Raw genomic sequence first — 26,304 nt, 5'->3', positions numbered from 1 at the left:
CCTTTCCCAACCGAGGAGCTTGATGCGGCTCTTGCTTTGTGTAACGCCCGTCGTCTCCTGGACCAGATGGCATATCGTACCGCATCTTGTGCCACCTTTTGAGCGAGCGCGAATGCCTTGCTGGATATATTCAATGAATCCTGGCAGATGGAAACGTTCCTCAAGAATGGAAGACAGCCGCCTGTGCCACTCCTCAACCTGGCAAGTCACCACTCGAGCTCGCGTCACGCCCCATCGCGCTGGCAAGTTGCGTAGGGAAGTGATGGAACGCATGATCCTTGCCAGATTAGAGTGGGACCTGGAACGCTACCAAGTTTATCCACCAATGCTATGCCGGCTTTCGACGTCTCCGCTCCTCCATCGATAACGTCATCGATCTGGTCACGTACGTCCAACATCAAAGAGATGTAAACGATTATCGGTCGCTATGTTTCTGGACGTAAAAGGCTTATGACAATGTTGCTCATGATGCCATCTTGATGCTCTGGAATCGGTTGGCCTTGGTGGCCGCGTGTACGGTGGACCCAACTACTTACACATGAGGTCATTCTTTGTGCAGACCGAGTACGGTCCGACGTCTCTACACTGCAAATACCGTGTGTTCCTCAAGGTGGCTTCTGAGTCCCACACTATTCAACCTTGTTCTTGTCGGTCTCGTGGAACGCATACCAAAGCTGTCCACTATCAATGTATGCCGATGACATCTGCGTGTGGACGTCAGGTGTAACACGTCCTCAGGTGCGCGCGAGACTTCAAAATCTGCGACATCAATATCGGCGTATCTCAGCGACAAGGCCTCCAGATTTCACCTGAGAAATGTGCGCTGGTCGCGTTTACGCGGGAAAGTCAATGACGCCTTACTGTCCATATCCATCAATGGGCAAAACATCCTTGTTACACCAGGACGCATAGATTCTTAGGGGTGATCATTGATCGAGACCTCAACTGAGGTCCCCCTGTGACCTACCTGAAAGAAGCGCCTAATGGCCATGTCACACGTTTTCAAAACGGTTTTCTTTCTTGGAGGGAAAACGTGGGGAGCGTCAGTACACGCAATGTTACAACTATACAGGGGCACTGTTTCTCGGATATCTGAGATACAGCTTACCTGTACTGAGCAATACCTGCAGAAGCAACATCCGCACAATCGAAAGTGCTCAGGCACAGGCACTAAGGTGTTTGTCTTGGATTGCCACGATGCACATCGACAACGGAAACAATTGCAATAGCTCAAGATTACCCAGTGACAACTCATATGACATTGGAAGTGCTCAGAGCACACATCAGGCACATTGCCCGCTCCCCTTTCTATCACCTCGCCACTCTGCCGAATGACCGACCCAATGCCTCCTTTTGCCAGGCGATATCGGCGTACCATGACTGCCTCCCTCGAGATTATACGCCTGCCGAGAGACTGCTATCACCTCCTTGGTGTTTGGCTCGTCCGCAAGTTCGACTCTCGGTACCAGGGATTCGAACGAAAGCAGGACTCTCGTCCCCAGCTCTCAAGCAGCTATCTCTCCTCATGCTGCACGAGACATACAAGGACCATTTCACATTTACACTGATGGCTCGACAACTCTTGACGGATCTACAGGGGCTGTAATCTTCCCCGCAAAGCTGTGACCCTTCAGTTTCAAACTTCTCACCAGACAACGTCGACTGCGGCGGAGCTTGCTGCACTTCGCTGCGCACTTAACATAATTCACGAAGACTTACCACGAAGATGGAGCATATTTACAGATTCAAAGGCCGCCCTGCATTGTCTGCTATCCGCTCTACGTCGTGGACAACAAGACCAACTTGTGCTGGAAATAAGGCACCTTTGTCACCAACTGGCAGAAAAAGGACATGACATCACTTTTCAGTGGCTCCCAGGCCACTGCGGCATCATGGGCAACGAACAGACCGATGAAGCTGCGAGGAGGGCTCACGAAAATGCTGTGAAGGAACCCATCCCGCTATCAAGAGCCGATGCAGTAACAAAGCTTCGCATAATCGCGCGTGATTCCACACGAGCCATGTGGAACACACCTGGTTTCCAACATACTCGACTGCACCGCCTGGACCCATCCCTCCGACTACGCATTCCATCTGGACTTCCTCGAATCGAGACAACTGCTCTCTGCCGACTGTGGCTTGGAGTATCCTTTACGAATGCTTTTGCTTGTCGCATCGGAATGGCCGACAGTGCTGCCTGTGATACTTGCGGCAGCGAGGAAACACTCCAACATATCATGTGTCATTGTCCCCGCTACAGCTCCCAGAGACAGTCGCTCGTAACGGAGTTGGCACGCCTCGACGACCGGCCGCTTTCTGAGCAGACGATTTTAGAATGCCGACTGATACGGTCTTCACAGCAGAAGGCGACGAGGGCGCTACTGAAGTTCCTCCGGTCAAGCGACCTGTTTGAACGACTGTGACGCTCCTGAGTTCCTTTGTGTGTGTGTGTATGTGTTTTCTTTTTTCTTTCTTTATCTCCCTCTCTAGGTGTGTGCATTTTTCTTTATCTTTCTGTCTCCCCTTACCCCTTCCCCAGTGTAGGGTAGCAAACTGGATATTTACCTTCCGGTTAACCTGCCTGCCTTTCGCATCTCATTTATCTCTCTCTCTCTCTACACCAAAGGAAAAGAATAATTTTCTAACGCTTCCAGAAACTTCAACGCTTTTCAAAGGAGTCTAATATTTATGCTTAGTTCCTGAATGCTCGTATCGATGCACATGCGATTTACAACAAGAAGGCTGGCCAGTGAAAGAACTTCCTATGAATCGCATAATTGTCGCATTAAAAATTAATTGTCGCCTCTTCACTACCTGGATGATAAGAAACAGAAAAACAGATGCTACCGAAAACAAATGCTAATTGTTACAGCTACAGAACCGACGAAAGGTTAATCGTAGGAAACCTAACAAGAAGCTTAAAATATTAAATAGTTATATACGGAAGCCGCAAAGATAAGGATGACAGTCGATTGCCGGCGGTATAAAAACCAACATCTCAGCTACTATCCGACCCAAGCCCCGCACACGCTGATAACCGGGCAATGTTTCGCTCAAGTCCCCTGATTGACCCAAATGAATTGCATCAGGCGCCTCTTATCCGTCCGTTTCATCCAGCTATTTTATTGCGATAGCTAATTATATGGGGACTCCAGGCGCATTCCTGCCGTCGCCGTGAGGTTCCGTATAAAGTCCAAGTGCGATAACATCGTCGCGCGCCGTATGCTGTATGTCGAAGGTGTATGACGAAGGTCAATTCGCTCGTCGCTGCTGCTGCGCTTCCTCACTAGCATTTTGACAACGAGTTTCCGCGGTCATCGAGTGAGATATGTTTTCATGTTTGCTTGGGCGCAGTTGACATATTCTTGTTCATTTTATTATTAAGCCTATGTTTACAAGTTTATAGGGCCGATAAAACTACTATCCTTACTTCATATAAATGTATACTAATTTGCTATCGCAATCGATGCTTCGCCTTTCAGGCGAAACTGAGACTTTTTTGTTCTATACTGGTTCTTCTCGACTGCAATACCTTCCCACTCGTCAAGGGTCGAATGAAAGCCGCGGTCCGAGCAATGCGCAAGCAGACAACTGCTGAAGAAGACTAACATTTATTGAGGTAAAAGGGAAGGGGTTTAGGAGCTAGATTGGTGGGGTCCCAAGTCCAGGGCTCCACTGCCTTCTGCCGCCAGCCGGACGTGGCCCAGAAGCGCTAGTTGCACTTCCGGGTCTCGAGCTAGCGAGGAGTGCCTCCCATTGCTCCGGAGAGCTTTCTAGTCTATACCTATCCTGTAAAGAATTTAGTTTCTCTGGCCCTTTACTACATCCCCATGAGACGTGGTAGAGGGTCGGTGGCGAGTCGCGACACCACGGACAATCGTGCCCGTACAAAGTAGGAAAAATTTTGTGCAGTCGCAATAAATTTGGATAGACCCCCCGTTTGAATTCTACGGAGGTCCACTTGCGTCTTCCACTTCAAGAGATTTGTGGGGGACGCCATACTTTTGCCGTGCGCCTCGCTGATGAGCAAGAATCTCGCGCGGATCCAACCGAGCAGGATCACTGTCTTCCTCCCCGCGAAGGCCATCCAGTGTCGTGTGGGGTGGTTGTAATTGGGCTGCTGAGACAACGCATTCCTGTTATGCACTTCTCGTTTTAAATGTAGTCATATACGAACGGGCCGACAGGCAGACGCCGGTGACGGTCCCCGATGAAATTTCATATATACAGCTTACCTCTTGTAGAAAGGAAAAATAAATTACCTATTATCGCTCCCCCCCCCCCCTCCGCCCCCTTCCCTTCGCAATGCAGAGGAGAAAAACTAATTTCGTACAACTTGGGAAAACTGTGCTCGTCGTTTTAAACGTAGTGACGAACTGACGGGCAAGCGGTTTCCATTGACTGCTCACGGTAAGGTTCCATATACACCCTATCTCCCACAATTATGTTTTAATTAGACAGGGCAATCATTGCACTCTCCACCACCACAAATAGGATAAAGGAGAAAACCTAATTTAGCAGTACAAGGGAAGTTTATTCAAGCAAGTATACGGTAAAAGAGAGTGTTACCGCTATTCTTCTTTCTTGGGTTTTACGTGCCAAAACCAGTTCTGATTACTGAGGCACGCCGTAGTGGAGGGCTCCGGATTAATTTTGACCACCTGGGGTTCTTAAACGTGCACTACAACGCAAGCACACGGTAAATTTGTCAGCCTGATTATTCCTCTTTGCGAAAACCAATACAAGAGGGGAAACGCTGACAATATTGCATCCGCTGGAGTGATGCAACAACACACTAGATGATGGCGCTTACTTGTTCTCTCATTTCTTCTGCACTGCATGCACTGCACGGCGGTTGCGAGAGCGTCTGTTTACGTCATATAATGCGACGCGATTTTCTTGTTAGCCTTCACCAAGCGCAGCACTGATTCAATCGCAGCAGCCTTATCCGCGTTGTTCAAACAAACGGGATGAAGTAAGCTATTGCGCATGAGACAAAGTTCGCACGGCGCCCCCGTGATGGATGCACTTACGAGAATATCGTCGTCTCACTCGCGCATGCGCACTTCTTGCTGTGTCGTTGTCGATAAGCCTTCGTGAGTAACTTAGAAAGGGATGCGAGTTGCGACACTGCGCACATTGCAAACGCTATCGTTATTCCGACAAAAAGAAAGAAAACCCCCGCATGGCGGTATTTCAGAGCTTTGTCCATCTGCGAAGCGATCTTCAGAAGCACTGCGGTGACCAGGCTCGCGGATGCAATCACTCACGAGCCGAGAGAGGAACCCGTGGCATTTCCTCGCGAGGCGCTTTAAGCGAGGCGACTGCGCCAATTCCGCGCAGTCCAGCGAAAGCTGCGGGTTACGTCCTCAAATCAGGATTCGCGAGAACCAGATGATATAGGCTTGTCTATCGACCCCCGCTAATCCCTCCGGTGCTCCACTCTTGATGAACGGAAGGACCCCGGAAGGATTAACGACGCGCGACAGGCAAGCGAGCCTTTCTTCATTCTCTGAGCCCTCCATGGAGCCGGCTCTCGTTCCTGACTGGCAGACACGACCGGTAACTATTCGCCGCACTGCACCGAATTAGGCGAGAGCGAGTGTGTGTACGTACATGCTCCCGCGAGAGAGAGAGTGGGGCAGCTGGCTGGCCAATGCGATGCAATCATATCGCTCCTGCGAGCAACAACGTCGTTGCGCGTTCTCTCCCGTCACCGTCTCACACGCCGCCGGACGATACGGATGCCCCTGGCAATCAGCGTAGACACCGCCGGTCGCGCGATGGCCTCCCCCCCATTCACTTCCACCCACCCCTTCTAACTTCCGCTGCCTTACTTCCGCTCTCGTTCTACCCCCCTCCTCCTCCTCCTGTGCTCGACTGGCCAAGCGTCGTCGTCTTCTCCGTGGAGACACACCAACATACACGCCCGATCGCATCAGGGAAAATGGTTGTTTCCGGACGACGAAGACGCGACGAATAACACGAAGGAGGAGGCTAGGCCTGCGGCGGCCCCCATGCTGTATCTATAGATGTTTGCGTAATCGCGCAAATAAGCGCGGCGCGGGTCGCGTTTCGGTCGACCAGCCGTTATTCATCGAAGGCCGACGGGTCGCCGGGAGAGAAAGTCGCTCCGGCGATATTGCCGGCCGTGGCGTTCGCAATGAACCTCAACGTGTCATTTATACTGTCTAGATTGCAACTATTGCTGTATATGAGCCCAGAGGTCTTATCCTCGATCGATCGCTTTCGAGGACATAATTTTCCGAGAGCGTCGTTTGTCACGAGCCAGCTGACGCGGGTGTGATGAAAGGAGTGACACGACCGTTTTAAGTGCGAAGCACTTTAGGGGCCCGGGCTGTCGGCGTCTGTCGCGTGATCACGCTCAAAAACAAGTGCTCAAAACAGGGTCAAAACAAGTGCAGAATTGATCAAAACCGGTTCAAAATAACCTAGCATGATTCAGAATAATTTAAAATACAGGAATAATCAAGCATTAAGCGCATTAATTAACAGAAATTCGTTAAAATCGCTTCTATCATCAGCAATTAAGGCTATGGCTCCATGTGCGTGGTGGTTTGGCTCCATGTGCGTGACGGTTTCCCATCAGTTGTGCCTTAGCACAGGTGTCAAAACGGATGATGGATTGCTAAACAGAAGATAAACACAGGATAAAACAAGTTAAACACAAGGAAAACACAAGGGAAACACCGGCGAATCACTGCTCCGCACTTCCCCAGCTTTCCCGTTGAGTGGAACTGCATTACCGCCGAGTTTACCATTGCATTATGCGCCGTTTTTATTATTATTATTATTATTATTATTATTATTATTATTATTATTATTATTATTATTATTATTATTATTATTATTATTATTATTATTATTATTATTATTATTATTATTATTATTATTATTATTATTATTATTATTATTATTATTATTATTATTATTATTATTATTGGCACTATTCCACGTCGCATATTTGTTGAGTGCATTCACGGGATGTTGATGCCTACACCGAGAAGCCACGCTTAATATTTAGAGAAAAGTATAAAGTATTTCTAAAAGCGATCTATAGAGGAAGTTCAATGCCAGATGATGTCCGTTCCTAACGACTTTATTTCATTGGCACGCGCCTTCTAGCTCCCGTATTTCTCACCACGACGATGATTCGTCGGCGCAGGCGCTCTTACGAAGCAATTCTTTCGTCCCAGAAACTCAGTGGATCCGGAGTCACTTTGGTCATATTATACTGCTCGTGCGCTCACATCGGATATAGTATTTCAAACAACGGAATCGTTTTGGCCTCCATGCGTAATACGTATTACCTGTACGCCATCAACTAAGACAGGAACAACCGCGACGCTGCTCGGTTTTTTTCACCCATAACGCGTTAAGAGAGTATTTGTGTTGTATTACTGTCTTCGTCGAAAAGAAAAAAAAAACTCATTGGGAATTATCGTCATGAAGATTACATATAACACGAGCAGCGCAGTATTAAAGATGATCGTAATACATTTACGTTAAGCCAGAACTTTATATCGTAGTCGCAAGCTAAAACGGAGCGAATGTACAAGCACAATATTTCGTATGAAAATCCGCCGGAACGAAACTTATCTAGTCGCGTTAATTAAAATTGGCAGTTCCGCCTGAAAGGTGAAGCACTGATTGCGATAACAAGGTTTAGCGTTGCGACAGAACTTATCGGACGGTGTTCCTAACTATGCGCGGGTCTAACTAACGCGGACACCACACAAAATTTCTGGCACCCTTAAAAGCTTTAACACGACGTGTAGGGCCTGTAATGACATCGCACAGGCGCCACTGCGCTGCGCACAAAGAGCCGCGCCAGTAACATTACATCACTTTCATGTTTGAGCGCTGTTATTGTTTTGCAGTTTTAATATAAAATAGTCCGAGAAGCTTTAAGCTAAAAGGCGTGCGCTGCGAATGTTACGTTTCGTGCCATTTGCTTGCGGCCTGCCATTGTCGAAATTCTGAGGAATAATTTAGTCACGAACGTAAGACCTGGTGTGAGCAACTTCAGTGAATGAATAGTGTACCAATATAACCCGCATACATGGCGTGGGTAAGCATATAGCATACGTATACCTAAATATATACGGATCCTCACGGCGACAACGACGGTGAAAATTCGCTCGAAGTGTCCCCATATAATTGCGCTCGCAATAAAACTTCCGTTCGTTGGGATTCTAATTTCATTCTTAATCAGTCATGGCGCCACTCCAATTAAGGAGAGTTTAAGCGCACCTTGACAATATACCAATGTCAGTTGAAACGATTTTCACATATCGTCGACAGAAGACATCGCAGCTGAAGGCGACGAAAGGACTGCTTAGATTTTTTAAAGAAACGGGCTTGGACAAGCGGCTGACAGTGATGTCACGCACCACGAAAGAATGACGAACTGTAAATGACGATGTGTGAGCTGTGCTATGTGCTCTCTCTCTCTCTCTCTCTCTCTCTCCTCCCCATCTTTCATTCTCCCCCATCCTGCTCCCAAGTGTAGGGTAGCAAACCGGTTGTGCTAAACTGGTTAATCTCCCTGCCTTTCCTTCTCCACTTTTTCCTTCCTGCCAATTAAGGAGAGCGAACAAAATAGATTCGCGAATATAATAGGTAGAATATAATCGTTTTATCATTCGAGGGCAAATATAGACATCCGTTCTCATCCGACTGCTAGCAATCCTCTTGACTTATTTCTGCCATACAATGTGCCTGATCCTGTTGTGTCATGGCTATGCAGGGCGTGACATATCCGGCGTGCCACGGTATCTGGAGACATTGGGCGCCGCCCCTGGAGAGGAGTCGTCTGGCAACGCTAGCCTTCTGCGGTGAGCACGAGGAAGGCTGAGCGTTTTTTTTTTTTGCAATTTTTTCTAACTTTGGTTTCTTTTTCTTTTAGTTTCTTTCTTTTATTTTCATTCTATTATTTTCTTTGCCAATGCACTCGAAATTCTGCAGTAAACATAAACGAGAGACAGTAGGAAGGGCGAGAGTACGCTTTGACGGTGCTAAAAGTGTTTTCTTTGGAAGTTTGCGTCGGAACAAAAAATAACAGTAGTAACTATGCGACACCGAAACTAATGACAATATATGTTCATATTACATTGATTGATTGATTGATTGATTGATTGATTGATTGATTGATTGATTGATTCATTCATTCATTCGTTCATTCATTTTGCTCAGAGATATACCTGGGAAATGATAGATGCATATGAAAAACACCTAATTTACTTAAATGTTCACATAACTGTTCTACCCTTCTGATGTATCAGAGCCTAGGCAGAGAGAAGTAATGTATTCACGAAACAAAAAAGGCAGAGAGAAAGAGCTCATGTTCTGGAGAAGAGATATAGTTTATAAGAAAGGCAGAGAGGTCGGCCTGAGCTAGCATGCTCTGGCCTGCTGTACTCTGCGCAGGATGAAAAAAGAAAAGTCGACAGAAAAGGGCGATGAAAGATGGTTATGAGGGCATGAAGAAGGGATACAAATATACAACAACACAGTGGTTTCCTCAAAGCCTTGAGTCTAGTCCAGCGATCTTCAAATAGTCCAGAGCAGCCGTCGTAGTCGTTGTTGCTTCTGTGCGGTCGCACATTGCGGACCAAATGTTAGTTTCAGACAATGTTTGCCTGCCAATCCCTGCTAGCGCCGGTCAACGTCTTCCACTGTGTGTATAGGAATGATAACGTGGAGATGACCGGATTTAGCTAGGCTTTAATTACACTAGACGAAGCCGGGTTAGAGGTTGAAATATCCTCTACACTTGCTTATTTCCTTTTTTTTCATGCAACAGCCCTGCGAAGCCTGTCTTCTTAATTAAAATTTTACCTTCGCAATTTTACCTTCTCCTCTCTGCAGGCTCGTACGCCGGTGCCGTCGTCGGTATGCCCCTTTCGGGCATCCTCACCGACTACGTAGGATGGCAAGCCTGCTTCTATTTCTACGGTCAGTATCCGCCCTGGCAACGGTGTGGATAGTCGGCACGTATGGGATGCGTCACTTCTGCACGCTTTTGGTATACTTAAGAGCGAAGCTTGGTTTGCCTACTTTCCCGGAGTTTGACGTGTCTTGGGTCTCGCCGAGTAAATTGAACCGATCACGGACGCATTTGAATCTAAACTGGGCCGATCACGGAAGCAGTGCAATCATAGGCATCGGTGAGCCTAACCTGATAGGGCTATCCCATTACAATCACTCATGTGTAGCAAGTGGGTCTAGCTCTTCTGCCTCTTTCTCGGGGTTTGGTCCGGCTGTTTCACCGAGTGGATGTAGCGGGGGCTCTGCAACGCGTCTGCGGTGCAAAGAGGGAAAGCACGCAAAAAAATATGAAAAGCAGGTGTGATGTAGGCATGGAGGAGTTTGGAGGAGAAGCACTTGCGCAGTGGTGCTGGTTTATACGTCACGAATTGAGTTCGTGTAGTTGATTGCAACACTAAAGGACGTTGACGAACGTCTCGATTGGGGGCTGCAGTTTATCATGTCTTTGCAAGGGGTAAACGTGTCAAACGCCAAGCATCACGTTTCGTACTTCTCAGTACATACACCCCCGGTATTTGCAATTCTAAATAAACCGCTAAACCAACAGCCTCTCGGTATGGAAAGTGTGATGCACGGATGTCATCAAGGAGGTTCGCGTCCGCCGATTTCCACAGTGAGATCCGTGTAATATTTTTTTCTCACCATTTTCCTTCTTGTTTCACGATGAGGTTGCTTTAAGCTCACGTTCATAGTTCTCAACAGGCACAGGGGGGCTCATAATAGAGAACCAATGGGCGTGGCAAGGGAGGGGGGAGTTAGTTCTCTCTGCACGCCAGCGGGAAGCCTCGGGTGGGATCAGGGCGCACTCTATGGATACGCCAGTGAACTGCGTGCGTACTTTAAATTACGTGATACACAATACGGTGCAATGTGATGATTCGGTATATTCATAATTGGGTCATATTTAGGTCGCAGTTATAATGCAGCCATCGCGTACCCTAAATTAAAAGTTGCTAAACTCTTCGGAAATACGCTCCATACGGTTGAAGCTTCATTGAATGGAACCAGCTAGCTGTCGCTATTGTTGAACTTTTCGCGTAGTGTATGGTGTTCAATTTTCTTTTTTATTATTATTTGAGTAACTTGTGTTATATATGCTGGTGTAGCAAAGCGTCTGCTCCACACTCATGCGGAACCGGTAAGCCACTGTTCGCACCAAACATGCATTAGCTCTTCACCAAGAGTGCCGGTAAAAGGACGGGGTGGGTATATAAGAGGACGTGGGTGTGGGGCTTCGCGTAGCGTACTTCTCTTTTTTTTTTTTTTTTTTTTTTTTTTGCACTTGTGTGAAAGAAAATCAAGTCGTGCAGTTGTCTCACACTGCACCACTGAAACGTACGATTACGTCCAACACTTTCTGAGATAGCACAAAAAAAGCAAAAAAATCATCTTCATCACTATCATGATGAATAGTGATAGTATCACTAGCCTGCTTCATTTCCACTGCAGAATTGATCTGTCTTGCGCTAGCGTGCTCCGTCGTGTGACTGCCAATTTCCTAATTTCCTCAAACAATTACCCCAGTGTTCGGCCGCCTACAGCACAGTTCCTCTGCTTTGGCACCCATTGTGTAACTTTCATAGACCACCGGTGTTCTCCTCTACGCATCGCATTACCATTCTAGCTTTGTTTCCTTCGTATTAATCTCAACGAGGGTATCAACTACACCCACTCGGTCTCTAATCCATACTGCCATCTTCCCGTGTCTTAGCCCTACGCCTATCATTTTCCGTTCCATCGATCGCTGACAGGTACTTAAAGCCTTTTCAAGCTTCTTCAATATCCTTCAAGTTCCTGTCCCATACGTTAGTTGCTCGTAGAGTGCAGTGGTTGGCATTGGATTGGTGGAGGCATCGAAATGGCGTAAGCATGTCCCGTAATTACGTGTGCGAGCACTCTGTCCGTGGGCACAAGGTCGCGCCCTGCTCGCGTAATGCGTGGCACAAACTCTTCGCTCGCACACGCGTGGCTGTTGAATGGCGTAGTAATATATACGCGCCTCGAATTTCGCAGGCGTGTTCGGCGCCATATGGTACGTCTTCTGGCTGTGGCTCTCGTTCGAGAAGCCCAGCAGGCATCCGACCATCACCCAGGCGGAGCTCATCTACATCGAGAACAGCCTTGGGCAGGTCACTCAGACGGCACCCACGGTGAGTATTCCGTTTTTCCATGGCAAATCACTTCTGCGGAAGCCCGGAAGGTGTATCAATGTACACGAAAGTGAAAAATTGCCATCCACCCGAACTATAGCACGAAGCCACGAAGGAATCCCGTATGGGTTTCTCAGAAAGAAACCTCGCAGTTGAACACAAATTTGTCCTGCTCCGGGATTCCAACCCGGGGCCAACGTACGCGAGCCTGAGTGGTGCACGTAAGTCTATGTCTGCATGTGCTGGTGCTGGCTATCCTACTAGCGCACGGATCTTGCGCTAGTCTGGGTGCACACGCCGCGTGGTGGCGTCTCATGTCGGTGACGAGTCCAGCTACGTATAGCCACTACACGGGCTGACGCAGTGGCAGAAAACAGAACCACAACCTTCGAGATTTTGCAGATCATTCTTTGCGCTCACCCATCTCGGAGGCTATGAATGAAATCAATTAAGTGTCTGTACTTGTGGAAGCGGTGAGTTGTCACTATGTTTATGTGTTAGGTTCCCCCAGCCGCTATGCTCACTGACTGCAAACAAAACAAAAAAAAGGAACTATGTTTAGGTTTGCACGTCTTCTGTTCAATGCGCGGGGACGGAATAATCCGCGTCGCCATTGTTTACCAGCGCTGATGCAGTTTTGCTACTTCTGTTCAACAAGAGTCTGGATAACTGTGCTTGTCAGCAATATATAGTAGGCTGTATCGGAAGGCGTTTTGTTGGAATGTAAAATGCGCCTGTATACTGACTACAGTGGCAGTTGCTTATCTACATTCGTATTCACGAGAGAACTCGTACGCTAGACTTGTCAGCAAAGACACGGGACTTCCAAACGTAACAGGGAGCCAGTCATTAGCCAAGGTCTCTAAGGTTATAAGAACTTATTTTTCGAATTTGGCCCCTGATTCCTTTCTTACAATGCATGTAAAACAAGCTTAAAGCCACAGACGGAAGTGCGGGTGTGGTGGAGATCAAACTTTGTGACCATGTTTTGCTCCTCCGTTTCACGCGTCAAGAACATCGACATTAAGACCACACAACCTACCTTTAAAAACATTCTATCACACACAAACACGCCTTCACACAATTGAATCAATCAGTTAGTCAATTAATCAATCAAACAAGCGCTAATTTCATTGATGGCACACCTGAGAACCACCTTTTTGTATTTTAGTATTCTCACAACAGCAAACTCGTCCGTTGGACTTGCCGGGGCAAGAAATTTTTTTCTCTTTCACGCCCTCCGAATGCCACGCTACGTAGGAGCACCTAGCATGCCCAATTCTCCCATGCAACAGGCGCTTCTACAACGGCGCCTGTGAAAACTCGTACAGGAGAAAATCCCGTCATTTTTCATCGAAAGGCTTATACCAGCGTTTTATATCCATTACCCGCGATATGCATGTTACACGACTCACTCGCGCGACTTAACGAAGTTCCTTCTTCGCACACAGACAAAGCAAAAAAAAAAGAAGGTGAAAAGAACAACATTGAGATATACATAGAAGGAGAGCCCATCAAGGCGCCTTCACGCGTGGTTGCAGGAGCGCGACAAGGGAGGATGAAGAGTACGCGCTTTCGTGGAGGGAGAGGAGTTGTTGTGACACTGCGGTTTTAATACACGTCACTTTCTTTTTTTCTTTCAAGCAAGACCCCAACCAACGCCGCGCCTGCACAATTCATTCATCCATCCATCCATCCATCCAGTCCCCCCTCTGCGTCGTCTTTTCTCGCTTCGTCATTCTTACAACGTGTCGCTTGTACCGCACTCCACGAGAGAGGGCGCCTTTTGCCGTCACCCTATTTTGCCAAGGTCTAGAACGCCACACGCAGTACACGACTAGAAATATAGATATATAGATATGAAACCAAGGAAGAAAAGCTGACATTACAAGCACATCGAAATAATGGAGGCAGGTGTAAAGCTGGCGAAAGGAAGCAAGAAGTCGGAAAGAAGTCGGAAACGAGAGCAAAGTAAGGATGGATTTGTGGAACGAAATGTGCGCGGAATGCAATAGCCGCAGAGTGTCGCAAGCAGACAGGAGATCTGAGATCGAGTTAAAAAATAAAGAAGGAAGAGAAACGAACAAGCTGGCATTGACTGAAACTTACAAACGGGGGAAAAAGAAAAAGAATCAAAAGTTCTTTCCCCAAGCATCCATCATAATGAAGGAAAGTAAGAAATGCGGTAGAAAAGACGGGATAAATAAATAAAAGAGATCGTTGCCACCGAAGCAAGGAGGTTCTAGCGACGCGTTTTTTGACGTCCCCAAACTGCCCTCTCTCTTGGAAGCGGGCTTGGGGAGAGAGAGATAGAGCTCTGCAAGGCGGGAGTCGAGAGGTGGTAAGCTGCACGCTTTGATCCGGTCTTTGCACTCGGCGAAAGTCGACGACGCGCGCGGTGGCGCAGAGCTCGCGCCACCGGCTAAAAACGCGAGCGCCAGAGAGGCCAGAGCTTCGGCCCATCGCCCCCGAGCTGAGCGGCGAAGCCACCTAAAAGCCTCCATTGGCTGCCCAACGTTCTTCGCCAGCATCGCTCGGGGCTCTTTTGATTCTGTCTTCGTTTCTTCGAAAAAAGCCGTCCCGAGTCTGTGTCGGTCTCGCTAACTCTGTCCTGGATTCTTCTTCTTTTTCTTTTTTCTTTTCTATCTTTCTCTCTGTCATTTCTGTTCAATTGGTGTAGCGGTTTTCTCGTTATAACTTTCTCGATTTAGGTCTATATGTACCGTCTTGTACGCGTATCTTCTGCCATCCTTTGTTTTAACGCATACATTTGCTTTTTTCTTCTTCTCCCTCTCCTTCTTTTTTTTCTCTTAGTTTCTTTTACTTCTTTTTGTTGTTGTATATTCCCTCCGCAGTCTCTCTCGCCAGGTCGTTTGTCCTCGTTTGTAAAAAAAGAAAAACTGGCAGCGTGGTATGAGGTCATCCGTCCCGAACGATGAAATACGGCCGACTTCGGCTTATGAAAGAAGCGCTTCGGACCACCCATGCCCTGAAGCCACGTCGAAGAAGAACGCACACGACAGAGGCTCCCTTGTTTCCCGGCGGAAACCTTGTTGGCGTGCCGGCTGCCTAACTGCTCCGTACTTCCTCCGCTGCTCGGGCAGCCTTTCGAGGCGTGACGCAGTTTCCTTTTTGGCCTATTGTCAAAAAAAAAAGAAAAGAGAAGAAAGACATCGCGAAGACGTCGACATTGAGGGTACGAAACAGACACAACAAAGCGCCGCACAGTGCGTCGTACGCATGGCTCGCGAGGAGCGCATTCTCTAGCGGCGGCGGCGCAGGCGAAGTGGCGCACGCGCAGTGGGTCCGTAGCCCACGTCAGCACTTTGTTTCCATATATGGTATCGGTGGCTGCGCTCGCCGCAGGCCTTAGTAATGCCATCATCGGCCGACCGGATGACGGCTCACCCTACTATGGCGCCATCTCGTAGCGGGTCGCCGCAGAGAAGCAAGTCTCGTGCGGCACTCCGCTTTCCTCCTCACCTTTTCCCCATACTCTCCTCCTCCGCTTTCCTCCTCGCGCTCTCTTCGCTATCGCCGTCATTCATCCTCCTCTGCGCTCCGCGTTCGCTCTCTTTTTTCATCCGTCGTTCTGCCGGTTACGCTGACGCCGAGGCCGACACGCAACGCAGGAACGGGAGCCTAGGAGCTGCGCTCTGAAAAGCGAAGTGGCATGGCCGCCATAGGTAAAACAACAGTTGACGTTTTCTTTTTAACCTATAGACTTCCGGAAGAATTTTTTTCACCACCAGCGTTTTACATAACTTGCAATCAACGCACCGTACACGAGCGCTTTTTGCTTCCCCCTCCCATCAATGTGACTGCTGTGGTCGAGAATCAAGCCCGCGGGGGCGAAATGCGAAAACACCCGTGTACTTAGATTTAGGTGCACGTTAAAGAACCCCAGGTGGTCCAAATTTCCGGAATCCCCCACTACGACGTGCCTCATAATCAGAACTGGTTTTGGCACGTAAAACCCCATAATTTAATAATTTAATAATAATCAAACCCGCGGCCTAAGCGCTCGGCAGAAAAAAAAATTGAGGACGCTTAAGCTTCGCCTTTAAGAGTGTAACGCGATAGCATTCAAAGATCCTTGACTGCTTCTCACGCTTCCCGGCAACTGCAGCTTATGTAGTCGTAATGTGCGCCGGGGAACGCTGGCGGCGAACGCTATGCACGAAGGCGAGCTTTCTGCTAGAAACTCGACCTCTTGCGCGTGGGCCGATCTCGGAGGTTGTGCACAGCCGCGTTAAAAAAATACATAATTTTCAGGTTTCTGTTATTGTTTCCCACTTATAATATTTCAGTCTGAAAATGTTAAACATTAAGGGCATGCGCTGTCGGTGTTTTGTTTCATGACATTTGTTTGTGGGCTGTCATTCTCAAATTTTCGAGGAATTACTTTGTCAAGAATGTATGAGCAACTTTAGCGATAGAACGGTGAGGCAATATAACCCGCATACACCGCATGTCATATAGCAAGGCGTGGCATATATATATATATATATATATATATATATATATATATATATATATATATATATATATATATATATATGCAGTAATTTTCGCTCACGCAAAACTCCGCGGACGCCGACGCCGATAACGACACGGGATTTTCTGCGACACGGGGCCCTTAACACTGACGCGTTAAAACACCATTGCTACTGAGCTCGACCTCGGCGGGTAGCGCAGAGCGTGTTCCAGCTACGGAGCAGAGAAGGGCGGCTCCAACTTTGCATCAGCGAACCCGTGGTGTTTATAGCCGTTGCTCACGCAGCCTAGTGGGATCGATGCCGTATCAACCTATTCTTTCTTTCTTTCTTCCCCAGCCTACGCCGCGCTTCGCTCGCACGCCACCCGGGTTGAGGGTGCGCTGTACTCTCGTATAGTTCACGGCGGCAGGCAAGGCTGCTGTGACCTGCTCAGCGTCACACTGTACACTGCCGCTCTCTATTCACTTTACGCTAGTAGCTAGAACCATCTAGTATAGTGGTAAACAGAGCCCGCTATCTATAACTCTCGCTTGTTTTCTGGGCGATTGTATACCGCCGGCGTGGGAACGTCGCAGCTCGCAGCGTGTGGTGCCTCGTCACGCGACAAGCCATTTTAACGGAAGCGTATCGCTTGCCCCACGGTGTATACGCAGTAAGGGTGGGACGTATATCTCAACGACTCTCTTTTTTCTTTTCTATTTCCTTATCTTCTTTATTTATTTTTTTTTTTCCTTATCGCTTCGCACTTGGTAGACTGCCCCTAAATCATGCAGTGGCAGGTATGGGAAGCGCATCTGTCCCTGGTACTTTAGCGCATGGAGAGCTAAAGCATGGAGGAAACATACATATGAGGTATGGAATCGCGGACTGCACATTAAAACACATTTCTGAATATCTGCGAAAAAAAACTAAAACATACATACAGATTAAGTACGTAGGGTACAAACACGCTGTGAACGTCGTGGTCGATTTCTAATATTAAGGATACACAAAGGATACTTGCTACAATTGTCCAGTTTCTATAACCTGAAGTGAATAAACTAGACGGTAAAATAAACGCTTACTTTAATGGGGTACGCCGCAGTGTTAAAACTGATAACAGGACAATAATGTCATTATTTAGGTAATGGGTATGTATAGTATAAGTCCAGTTGAGAAGAACACTGTTGAACAAAAAAAAAATGCAACCCAATAGCAAAATAATACTGAAGAGCCATGTGTAGTAAATTGTTTGGTAGGTAGCTTGGTAGGTTGGTAGGTAACGGTTACAATACGAGAAAATTTAATATAGCATAGTAACCGAGTTCACTATTGGAGTTGAGTCAGTCCACTCTAGTATTGAGATTATGCTATATGCATATAACGTGGTATGAATGCGAGGACTTTAAGGTATGCGTAGCCGACCAGATGGGGCGACCGTTAAGAAAAAAAAAAGGGCAACTTGATAAAGTTAAAGTATGCTGCACGTGTTCTCGTGAACCTTTCAAACTATTATACCGGGATTCTCATAGCACGAAAGCTTAAATATGGCAACGCCGCACGCAGCTTAATGGAATACGCTAGCATGGTCAGTATAGCATGCTGACCCTTACGGCAGCGCTCATTAATTCAAGCCATAAACTGGACGCCGCTTCGATCACACTCGGAGCTCGTCGGGCGGCCAACCTAATCTCCGGTTTGAGACCTGTAGAAAATGCTACCGTTTAAGTTGTTATTTTCTTTGTACTCGCCAGCGACAACCTCTTCTGATTGCTGCCTCTCTTTCTTTTGTTTCTCACTCTCTCGTCTGCATCTCGCCTTAGCTTTCGATCAATTCAACCATAAATTCACTTCGTCTTTTTTTTTTCACTCGTGACTAATAATTCAACAAGCCAAGCTCCATATTTGCAATTACTGTGCCCGCTGAAATTTATGCCAGATGACGCCGAGGCGATGGAAGAACCTTCAGTAGAACGGTGCCTGCGCGTAAGCACTTGGATATCTTGTTTGTCATCTGATGACACATTGTATCGAAGATATGCCGTACGTTCATTTAACGTAGAAAAATTCCGCGCGCGCCTAGAAGAACATAAATAGCGCCGCTACAAGAGGAGTTCCTTTGGGATACTTACTAAGAAATAGACGTGAAGATAACCCGGAGAGGCCAAGGCGCTTCCACGTTTCTCTAGATTCAACAGACATATCTTCGTTGCTTCAATTTCGAAAGCGAGCTGAGCTCACTTGTTTTAAGCGTTTCTTAATTGTTGTTGTAAAACTCAAACAATTTCCTGATACCGGCGTCCTTGTATTATTACGTACGCTTCTTCGAGCATAGGAGCATAGTACGCATTGTACAGCGCGTTTAATAATTATTACATATCATGCCACGAGAAATGTACTGAGAAATTACTTGGGCTTTCTTGCAAGGTCAAAACGCATGAATGATCTCTTCGAGTTATCTACGGCGGTCAGTCTCTACAGACGAAGCTGCGTTCATCTGACTGTGTATAGGGAGCAGTGAAACGTTGAAAACGGTGCAGTGGAGCTCACTTGTCGTGCAACTGATAATAAACTTCGTGTATCACGTGCCAGCCAGCTGTAAAGAAAGAATGAAGGAAAGAAATGTCCACAAGTGACACGCAAGGAATCTGCGGAATCCCGACGTCTGTTTCCTCCTCCTTTTAATGCGAAGCATTGTTCGCAGCCACTTCTTGGCGGGCGAGCGTATCTCTCAAGTCTTCGGTTCCAGAGTAAACCAGGATAGGAATGCGCTGCGTGGTGTGTTTAACTGGTAACAGGATCTGTTTCCTTCATGACTTCCTAAGAGTGGTATAAGCAACGTGTTTCATGCCTCGAACTTCATGGCAAAGCTGTTTGGAAAACTCAGACGAATTGTATTAGCGCGAAACCGGTTTTAAGCGAAGCCTGCGTTCGGGTGGTGGACTATTAAAAAGTGGGCCTAATTTCTCTCCCCCCCCCCCCCCCCCCAATCATCTAAGCTCAAAGGGCGAAGCCGGAAGTTTCCTTCGGCTTTTGCCTCTGCACAGCACTAAAAATCAAGCCTATGCAACGAAAAACAGCAGCAGCATGGAAACGACTCTCGGACAGATGTCAGCGCATGGTTCCGGAGCACTAGACGCTGTGACCGCATACAGCGCTGTAGAGCGTGCTAGGACGAAGCTTTCCGAGTCGTCGCGAGCGACGCCATGACTTATGCAACAGCTTTCTCTTCAGTCGTCGACGTCGACGTGCTTTCGTAGCTGTTTCCGCGACGGCGACTGTCGCCATTTTCTTTCGGTCCGACACAGACCCATCTTTCCTGTCTCCAAATGCTCGGCCCACGCGTCGTAATGCCATTTGATCTTATTCTCGTCTTCATTTATTCATTCCTCCCACTTTTTTCCGCGAGCTCGGCAAACAGCATGAATGAGGCAGACGTTTCTGGGTCTCGCACGCGGCCTGCTTGAAGTTAACATCGGTGGCTATGGAAACGAAAGAAAACCGGACTCATAAAAGACGGGGCGCTGAAGAAGCTTTTCGCGCGTGAAAGAATACATTAAGCATTGAAAGCCTTCTATTTTTTTTCCTGCTGCTTTATCGTTTTCTCCTTTTATAAAAATGCGAAAGAGCAGGAAACGCGCGAGGCTAGCGAAGCAATGTAAATGCCGTGTTTCGTTGAAGAAATTATTAAGGGGACTGCAATCGCGCTAATTAATAATACGATAATTATTTTTACATGACGAAGCTTTGCAGGCTAAGTGCGTTCGGTTTGCCCGCGCTCTTTCTTTTTTTCTTTTTGGTAAGAAAAATGCACTTATTATTGGCAAATGACATTAGTTCATGAACTTTCCATATATTGGCGTTCCTGCTAGCCAGAGGAGCGATCGTGTTATAAATTGGATCAGGAGTCCCAAACTGGCGTCGTCATGCGGACCATTCGCGCTAACTGTAGGAGCCGCAAGAGTCAGGACTTACTGTAAGTCACGCGGCAGTGGTAGCACGTATACAGAGGCAAGTAGCGAAATTTTTCCCGAGCCAGTTTTCGACCAGAAAATAAAGAACGCTCTCGGAGGAGTAGAAATTGGAACACTTTGACAGTTCACCACCACCCCGCAGTTATGCAGTCCAACACCATCACCAGTTGTCCATCACCAGTTATCAGTTATCGCTCGGCGCGAGACGCGCCTACTGTACCGAAATTTCTGGAAAGTTCGTCGCCAGTTCTCTGCCAAAAAGGCATTGTCTAACCGAATCGCGTGCATAAGGTTTGCCGTGAATCTCGGGATGGCATGGAGATAGACAGCAGGGTCTCATAAGAAAGATATATCTGACTTGATGATAATCTACGATGGTATTTGCCACGACTTTGTTCTTTGTTCAACGCGTGGCGGAAGTGAAAGTTGTGGATAAGCAGGTGGGCCTGAAGACAACGCGACACGGTGACTGCGATGACAACGACGACAGCGTAACGAAATGGACGGACGTCACAAACCAAGTTTGGTACATTTAGATGGTGTCGCAGAAAACGAAAACAAATAATTTTTTTTTCTCTCCAAGTAGGCGACGACCAAAGGCAGACGAAACATTACACGTCGCCTACCTCCTTGCGATCAGCTCAGAGCAGAGAAAGATTGCACTCTGTGTTCGACTCCGACCTCGACTGTATGCCAATTCTGTCTGGATTCTTGCAGCATTACTTCTCTGCTGTTGAGCCTCGGCTTTTCAATCATTTAACTTGAAATCCTTGACTCGTACGGCGTCGTTCAAAAGAATAGAAAGCAGCAAAAAAGTTGTCTCTTGAGATAACTGGTGAGGAAGCGATTCAAGGAAATTTCGCCGAAGCCTTCATTAGTCTTAAAATTTCGAACGCCAATTCTTTGACTTCAAGTCAGCACCTCCGTCTCTCAATCAAGTTATAAATTCGATGCTTCGCTGACTGCAACGTGCTTTTGCGTCTTCGCATTATTTCTTTCGTTGGTATTGTGCTGCGTTAGCACTGTAAAACGGGCTTTTGACTGTAAAAAAAACTAGTCAACATCCTTAACGTCATACCCTCTCCAGAGTCGTCTGAGGACACGAATGTACCGCCCCTTTGATCACTGATTCCCGTATGCGGTACATGCCACAAGCCGTGGCTACTTGAGCACTATGTACCGACGTGAGAGCCTATAGCGACATTTATCATCCGTTTGAGATTCTTATCTCTGATCCAGGGTTAACGGTCTACTCCATAAATGCGTATGAGAACTCACACCGGCTGGCAATATACACTAGTTAAGCGACAAAAACAGCGTCGCTGCCCGAGGCTTCCTGTGGTGCAGAAGAGCATTCGAGATTACATCTTCAACACCGGAACCGCCAGCCACCCTTCCGACACCAAACGTCATCGCATACCACGTACGGCCGTCTAAAGCTGGTTCTGACAGTGGAACCTGCGGTCATGCGCATCGCATGCAAAAAGCCTGTCGCCGACCGAGACCATACTCTCTCCCTCCCTCCCTCCTCCTCTCTCTCTCCTCTCTCTCTCTCTCTCACAACACACACACACACACACACACACACACCTCACTGACGCAAAGAGCGAATTCATACACCCCTGCGACCGCGACTCGCAAATCCCACGTTGCCGTATAGGATTTGCAGGTTACTCCGCCGCACTCCCCTCATCCCTAATGCATCCTCGAAAAAAAAAGAAAAAGAGAGGGAGGGGGTAGAAACCGGCAGTGCCCGAAAGAAGCCGCTTGCTGGGTGCGCGTCGTGGCGTCCTTCATCTATAAGCGAAGACCGAGGGAGTCCGCTATCTCTGAAAAAAAAAATAATAAACGAAAAGAAAGCCAGTGGGAGAATCCCGATCTCCGGCTACGGGTCCCTGCGTTGTTTCTTTGCCACCCCCTTTCCATCCCTATCCGAACTGCAGCAAGCGAGAGCAGCGGCAACGCATCAGACACGCGACGAGGAGGGGGGGGAGAGTATACGGCTTCTTTCCTCACCCCCATGACTCGCTCCGGTCGCGGCGTCGCCAAATGGGTCCACGTGACGACTCCATTTGCGAAGAGCTTTTATGCCGCCGCCGACGCCGCGCTACCACTGCTATCCGGCCGGCTGCTTGCCGCGCCATCGCCGTTCCTCCCCGCCCTTTCGGCTGCGCCGCTGCCGGAGGAGGCTCTTTGCGCAAGAAGAAAGACGCGCCTAGTTGTCCTCCCTTCTCGACCGGGTTGTTGCGCGCTGGCGCAGATGTATCGCGCGCTGCCGTATACCGACGCTGCGTATACTACTGGAGGGGCAGTGTTTCGCTACGGACTGCCTGGCGCGAGCTTTTGCGAAGAAGTATGCAGAATTATTTATTTATTTATTTATTTATTTATTTATCGAATAGATAGATAGATAGATAGATAGATAGATAGATAGATAGATAGATAGATAGATAGATAGATAGATAGATAGATAGATAGATAGATAGATAGATAGATAGATAGATAGATAGATAGATAGATAGATAGATAGATAGATAGATAGATAGATAGATAGATAGATAGATAGATAGATAGATAGATAGATAGATAGATAGATAGATAGATAGATAGATAGATAGATAGATAGATAGATAGATAGATAGATAGATAGATAGATAGATAGATAGATAGATAGATAGATAGATAGATAGATAGATAGATAGATAGATAGATAGATTAACGCACGTGCAAGCGCAAAGAGGAGTTTTCGCGTGTATCGTTATCTAGGTAATTCTTTGTGTGAACAGTACAATTCCCTTTCTCTCGAAGAAGCAGAAGATGCTTTTTCTTTAGTTTTGTTGACGCTGTAGAATTCAAAAGATCGATATACATATAGTCAACGCACACGCGCCGAAACGCGCCGGTGAACATGAATGCGCTCGTACAACGAGCGCGGTAGCGCTTGGCGAATAAAAAGATTGGCTTCACCGCACGCACCATGCCGTTTCAAGAAGCTCGCTTTCCGGGACGCTATGTAAATAGGCTTTGCATACACGCGTAAATTTGTTTTGTTCGGCATAAGCTGGTTCGGGACTAAAATCGAGACTATGAAGATCGACCAGGTCGTTTTGTTCAATTCGCATTTTGGGTCAATTATTTTCTTTTTTTTTTCTTTTGTTAACGTTCGCAAATGGCAGGATACATGAAAGTATACGATTATTTGAGCTGCAATGGATAAAAAACGTACAAGTGGTTTCTACCCGCTTGCTGGCCTAAGTGTTCACTATAAAGCAAACTCAGCCAGAAGTACTGCCCAACTACTCCAGTGAGCTTCGTTCAGAGTGAAAGAATATTTCCTGCTGCAGGAGGCAACGGTACTGCTTAAAGGGACTGGTTACTGCAAAACTCCCCACGCCTGCTGCATTTGGGAGAAAAATATTTTTATGCATATTGTTTGCTATTCTTCTCGCAGTAACCTGACTAAGGATATCTAATTTCTCCACTTACAACGGTTTTATGTCGTCGATTTATACGCATTAACTGCGAAGCCAGTTCATAACTTTTTATTGTGATTATTCATGTAAACATCTACAAACATCACAAAGAGAAAAAGAAAGCGGTCTAACAAATGTCTCTAAAAGGTCACACCACGGCCACCTGCTTACAAAGGAGAGAAAAAAGAACAGAAACAGCAGAAGGAGCTAAAGGAAGCCAAAAAAAATTTTAAAATAAAAAGGAGAGGAAGGGACAACGCATCATACAGTCACACGTAGAGTACTTGGCTTCTTGCGAGACACCAACATAGGCACACGTCCTTAGGAATGGCACGGCATTGTGAACTAGTAAATTACTCTATTTTTATCGTCATCGTCACTCACATCAATTCTTTGCTTGCCCGCCTCCTTCTCCGAGTGCAAACTATCAGACTTGAGCAAGCTAGCTCAGGCCGACCTCTCTGCTTTTCTGTAAAGCAGGTGGCCTTTCATCGACTTACATCGACTTCCATCGAAACACTTGTCCTTTCATAGCATTACAACATTTGCCGAAACTTTGCAATTACAACATTTGGCGACCAAACAAAACAGCCGAGTGACCGATGTGTTCCGATGCGAGCGCCATCGGACGGCGTGGGTAACTCGGGCGTGAGAGGTATTTTCTTTCTCGTCGTCGGTTGCGAGAAACCCCACACAGCAGAATCATCACAAATTTATAATGCGTATCTAATCCTTTTTGATGGGGAAAGTTGCGCAACAGAAAAAAAAATGCTCCCTTTGCGCAATCCCTGATTACAGTGTCCCGAGATATGTTACCACCAGCGCTACTGGTTGCGTCTACGTTTTCCACCGGTATTTCTGGTAAACGTCTATGCTATGCTAAATCTCTCCATTATGGCCACTTTTTACCGTCAGCGCGGTTGACACGCGCGGACAACATGACTGTCCTGCTGAGAAACAAACAGAAAAGGGGGAAAAAAGGCGAAAGGGGGGGGGGGGGGGGGGGGGGGAGGCGTTTGTCGCCACGTCGCGATGTCGTTGGTTGCCCTCCATTCATTCTTCCATCCCCGTCTCTCTTTATGCATCTCCATTTTATAGATTCCCAACCAAAAGCCTTTGTGCGCTGCTATGCACCGGCAAGCACAAAGGCTGGGGCGGATATGAACGGAAGCGGGCGATGGGCGAGAAGGTCGAGGAGAGTGGTTTCTCTCCCCCTTGTATCCCCACTCTGTTCTCAAAATGAAAAAAAATTAAAATAAAAAGGAAAGAGAAGCATATACGAAACTACAACTCGTACACCAAAGAAGAAAAGAGCTTGATCAGCCGGCGGCCCCTTAATGGATGTAGAAAGAGGGCCGCTCCTTTTATGCCGCGCCCAGCTCGCCGGGCCCTCGGCTAAAAGGTTATGGAAATGTATTAAAATTTTAGAGGGGGGAGGCTAGGGTAAGATGGTGTGGCGAGCACGATGTTAAACCAGCCGTGGAAGCTTTTGTCGTGTCCCGTTTTCTTCACTGTGCGCGATTCTTTCCGCTTGCGTGTTATGTACGTGTGTGTCGGCGTCTGAAAAAAAAATAAAGAAAGAAAGTAAACGTTGACGTTAATTTTGTCGTAAATTTTTCATCGCGACTGTCGCGTTAAGACGATGAGCCCTGGCGACGATAAGCATGTCGCGCTGGACCGCAGTGCGCTTTGAAAGTGCGCATCGAGTGAATTAACGTCGTGCAAAGAGATTTCGTTGCGCTCAAGTTACTGCTGTCTGCACTGCGTTGACAGTTGACATCTCTACGCTTTCAAGGGTGATTTTAAGTTCAACACTAAGCTATGGCTTTATCGTTATCGCTGAGACAATCCACACTTGATCTTCCGAAATACATATTCCATAATAAGAGCGGTACCCGTACCCGCTTGTACCAGTACCCGCTTGTACACGTACATGCTTCTACTCGTGTTTTCCACCTGTTAGACCGGCACAAGTGTCTTGTAACATTGCGCCCGGCCTTCTCGCGACTTTGCATGACTGAAGGAAGTTACACCTGAGTTTCTGATTCGTTTCATGGAGGTAACCGGTAACCCGTGCCTCTCGCATTCCAATACGGCACCTGTATCTTGCCTTCACGGAAATTCAGTTCAGTTGAGTTTAGTTCAGTTTTATTTCCTT

The 26,304-nt window shown here is 47.2% G+C and overlaps 1 protein-coding gene across 5 annotated transcripts in view; it reads left to right on the top strand.

Moving 5' to 3' along the window:
- LOC119450539 (vesicular glutamate transporter 1) overlaps positions 1–26,304 on the top strand; it is a 223,390-nt gene that overhangs the window by 171,168 nt on the left and 25,918 nt on the right. The window contains exons 6-8 of one of the 5 annotated variants that reach the window (XM_049665942.1): positions 8,771–8,858; positions 9,892–9,978; positions 12,085–12,221. The exons of 2 other annotated variants lie outside the window; for them this stretch is intronic. In XM_049665942.1, coding sequence (XP_049521899.1) covers positions 8,771–8,858; positions 9,892–9,978; positions 12,085–12,221 — 312 coding nt within the window. The remainder of the gene's footprint in view (positions 1–8,770; positions 8,859–9,891; positions 9,979–12,084; positions 12,222–26,304) is intronic. 2 more of the 5 variants (XM_049665941.1, XM_049665940.1) reach the window with 2 other exon arrangements.

The sequence above is a fragment of the Dermacentor silvarum genome, chromosome 4 (genome assembly GCF_013339745.2).
Source record: "Dermacentor silvarum isolate Dsil-2018 chromosome 4, BIME_Dsil_1.4, whole genome shotgun sequence".
Taxonomy (NCBI): Eukaryota; Metazoa; Arthropoda; class Arachnida; order Ixodida; family Ixodidae; genus Dermacentor; species Dermacentor silvarum.
Note: the sequence above shows the minus strand (reverse complement) of the source record. Positions and strands in the feature narration are given on the sequence as shown.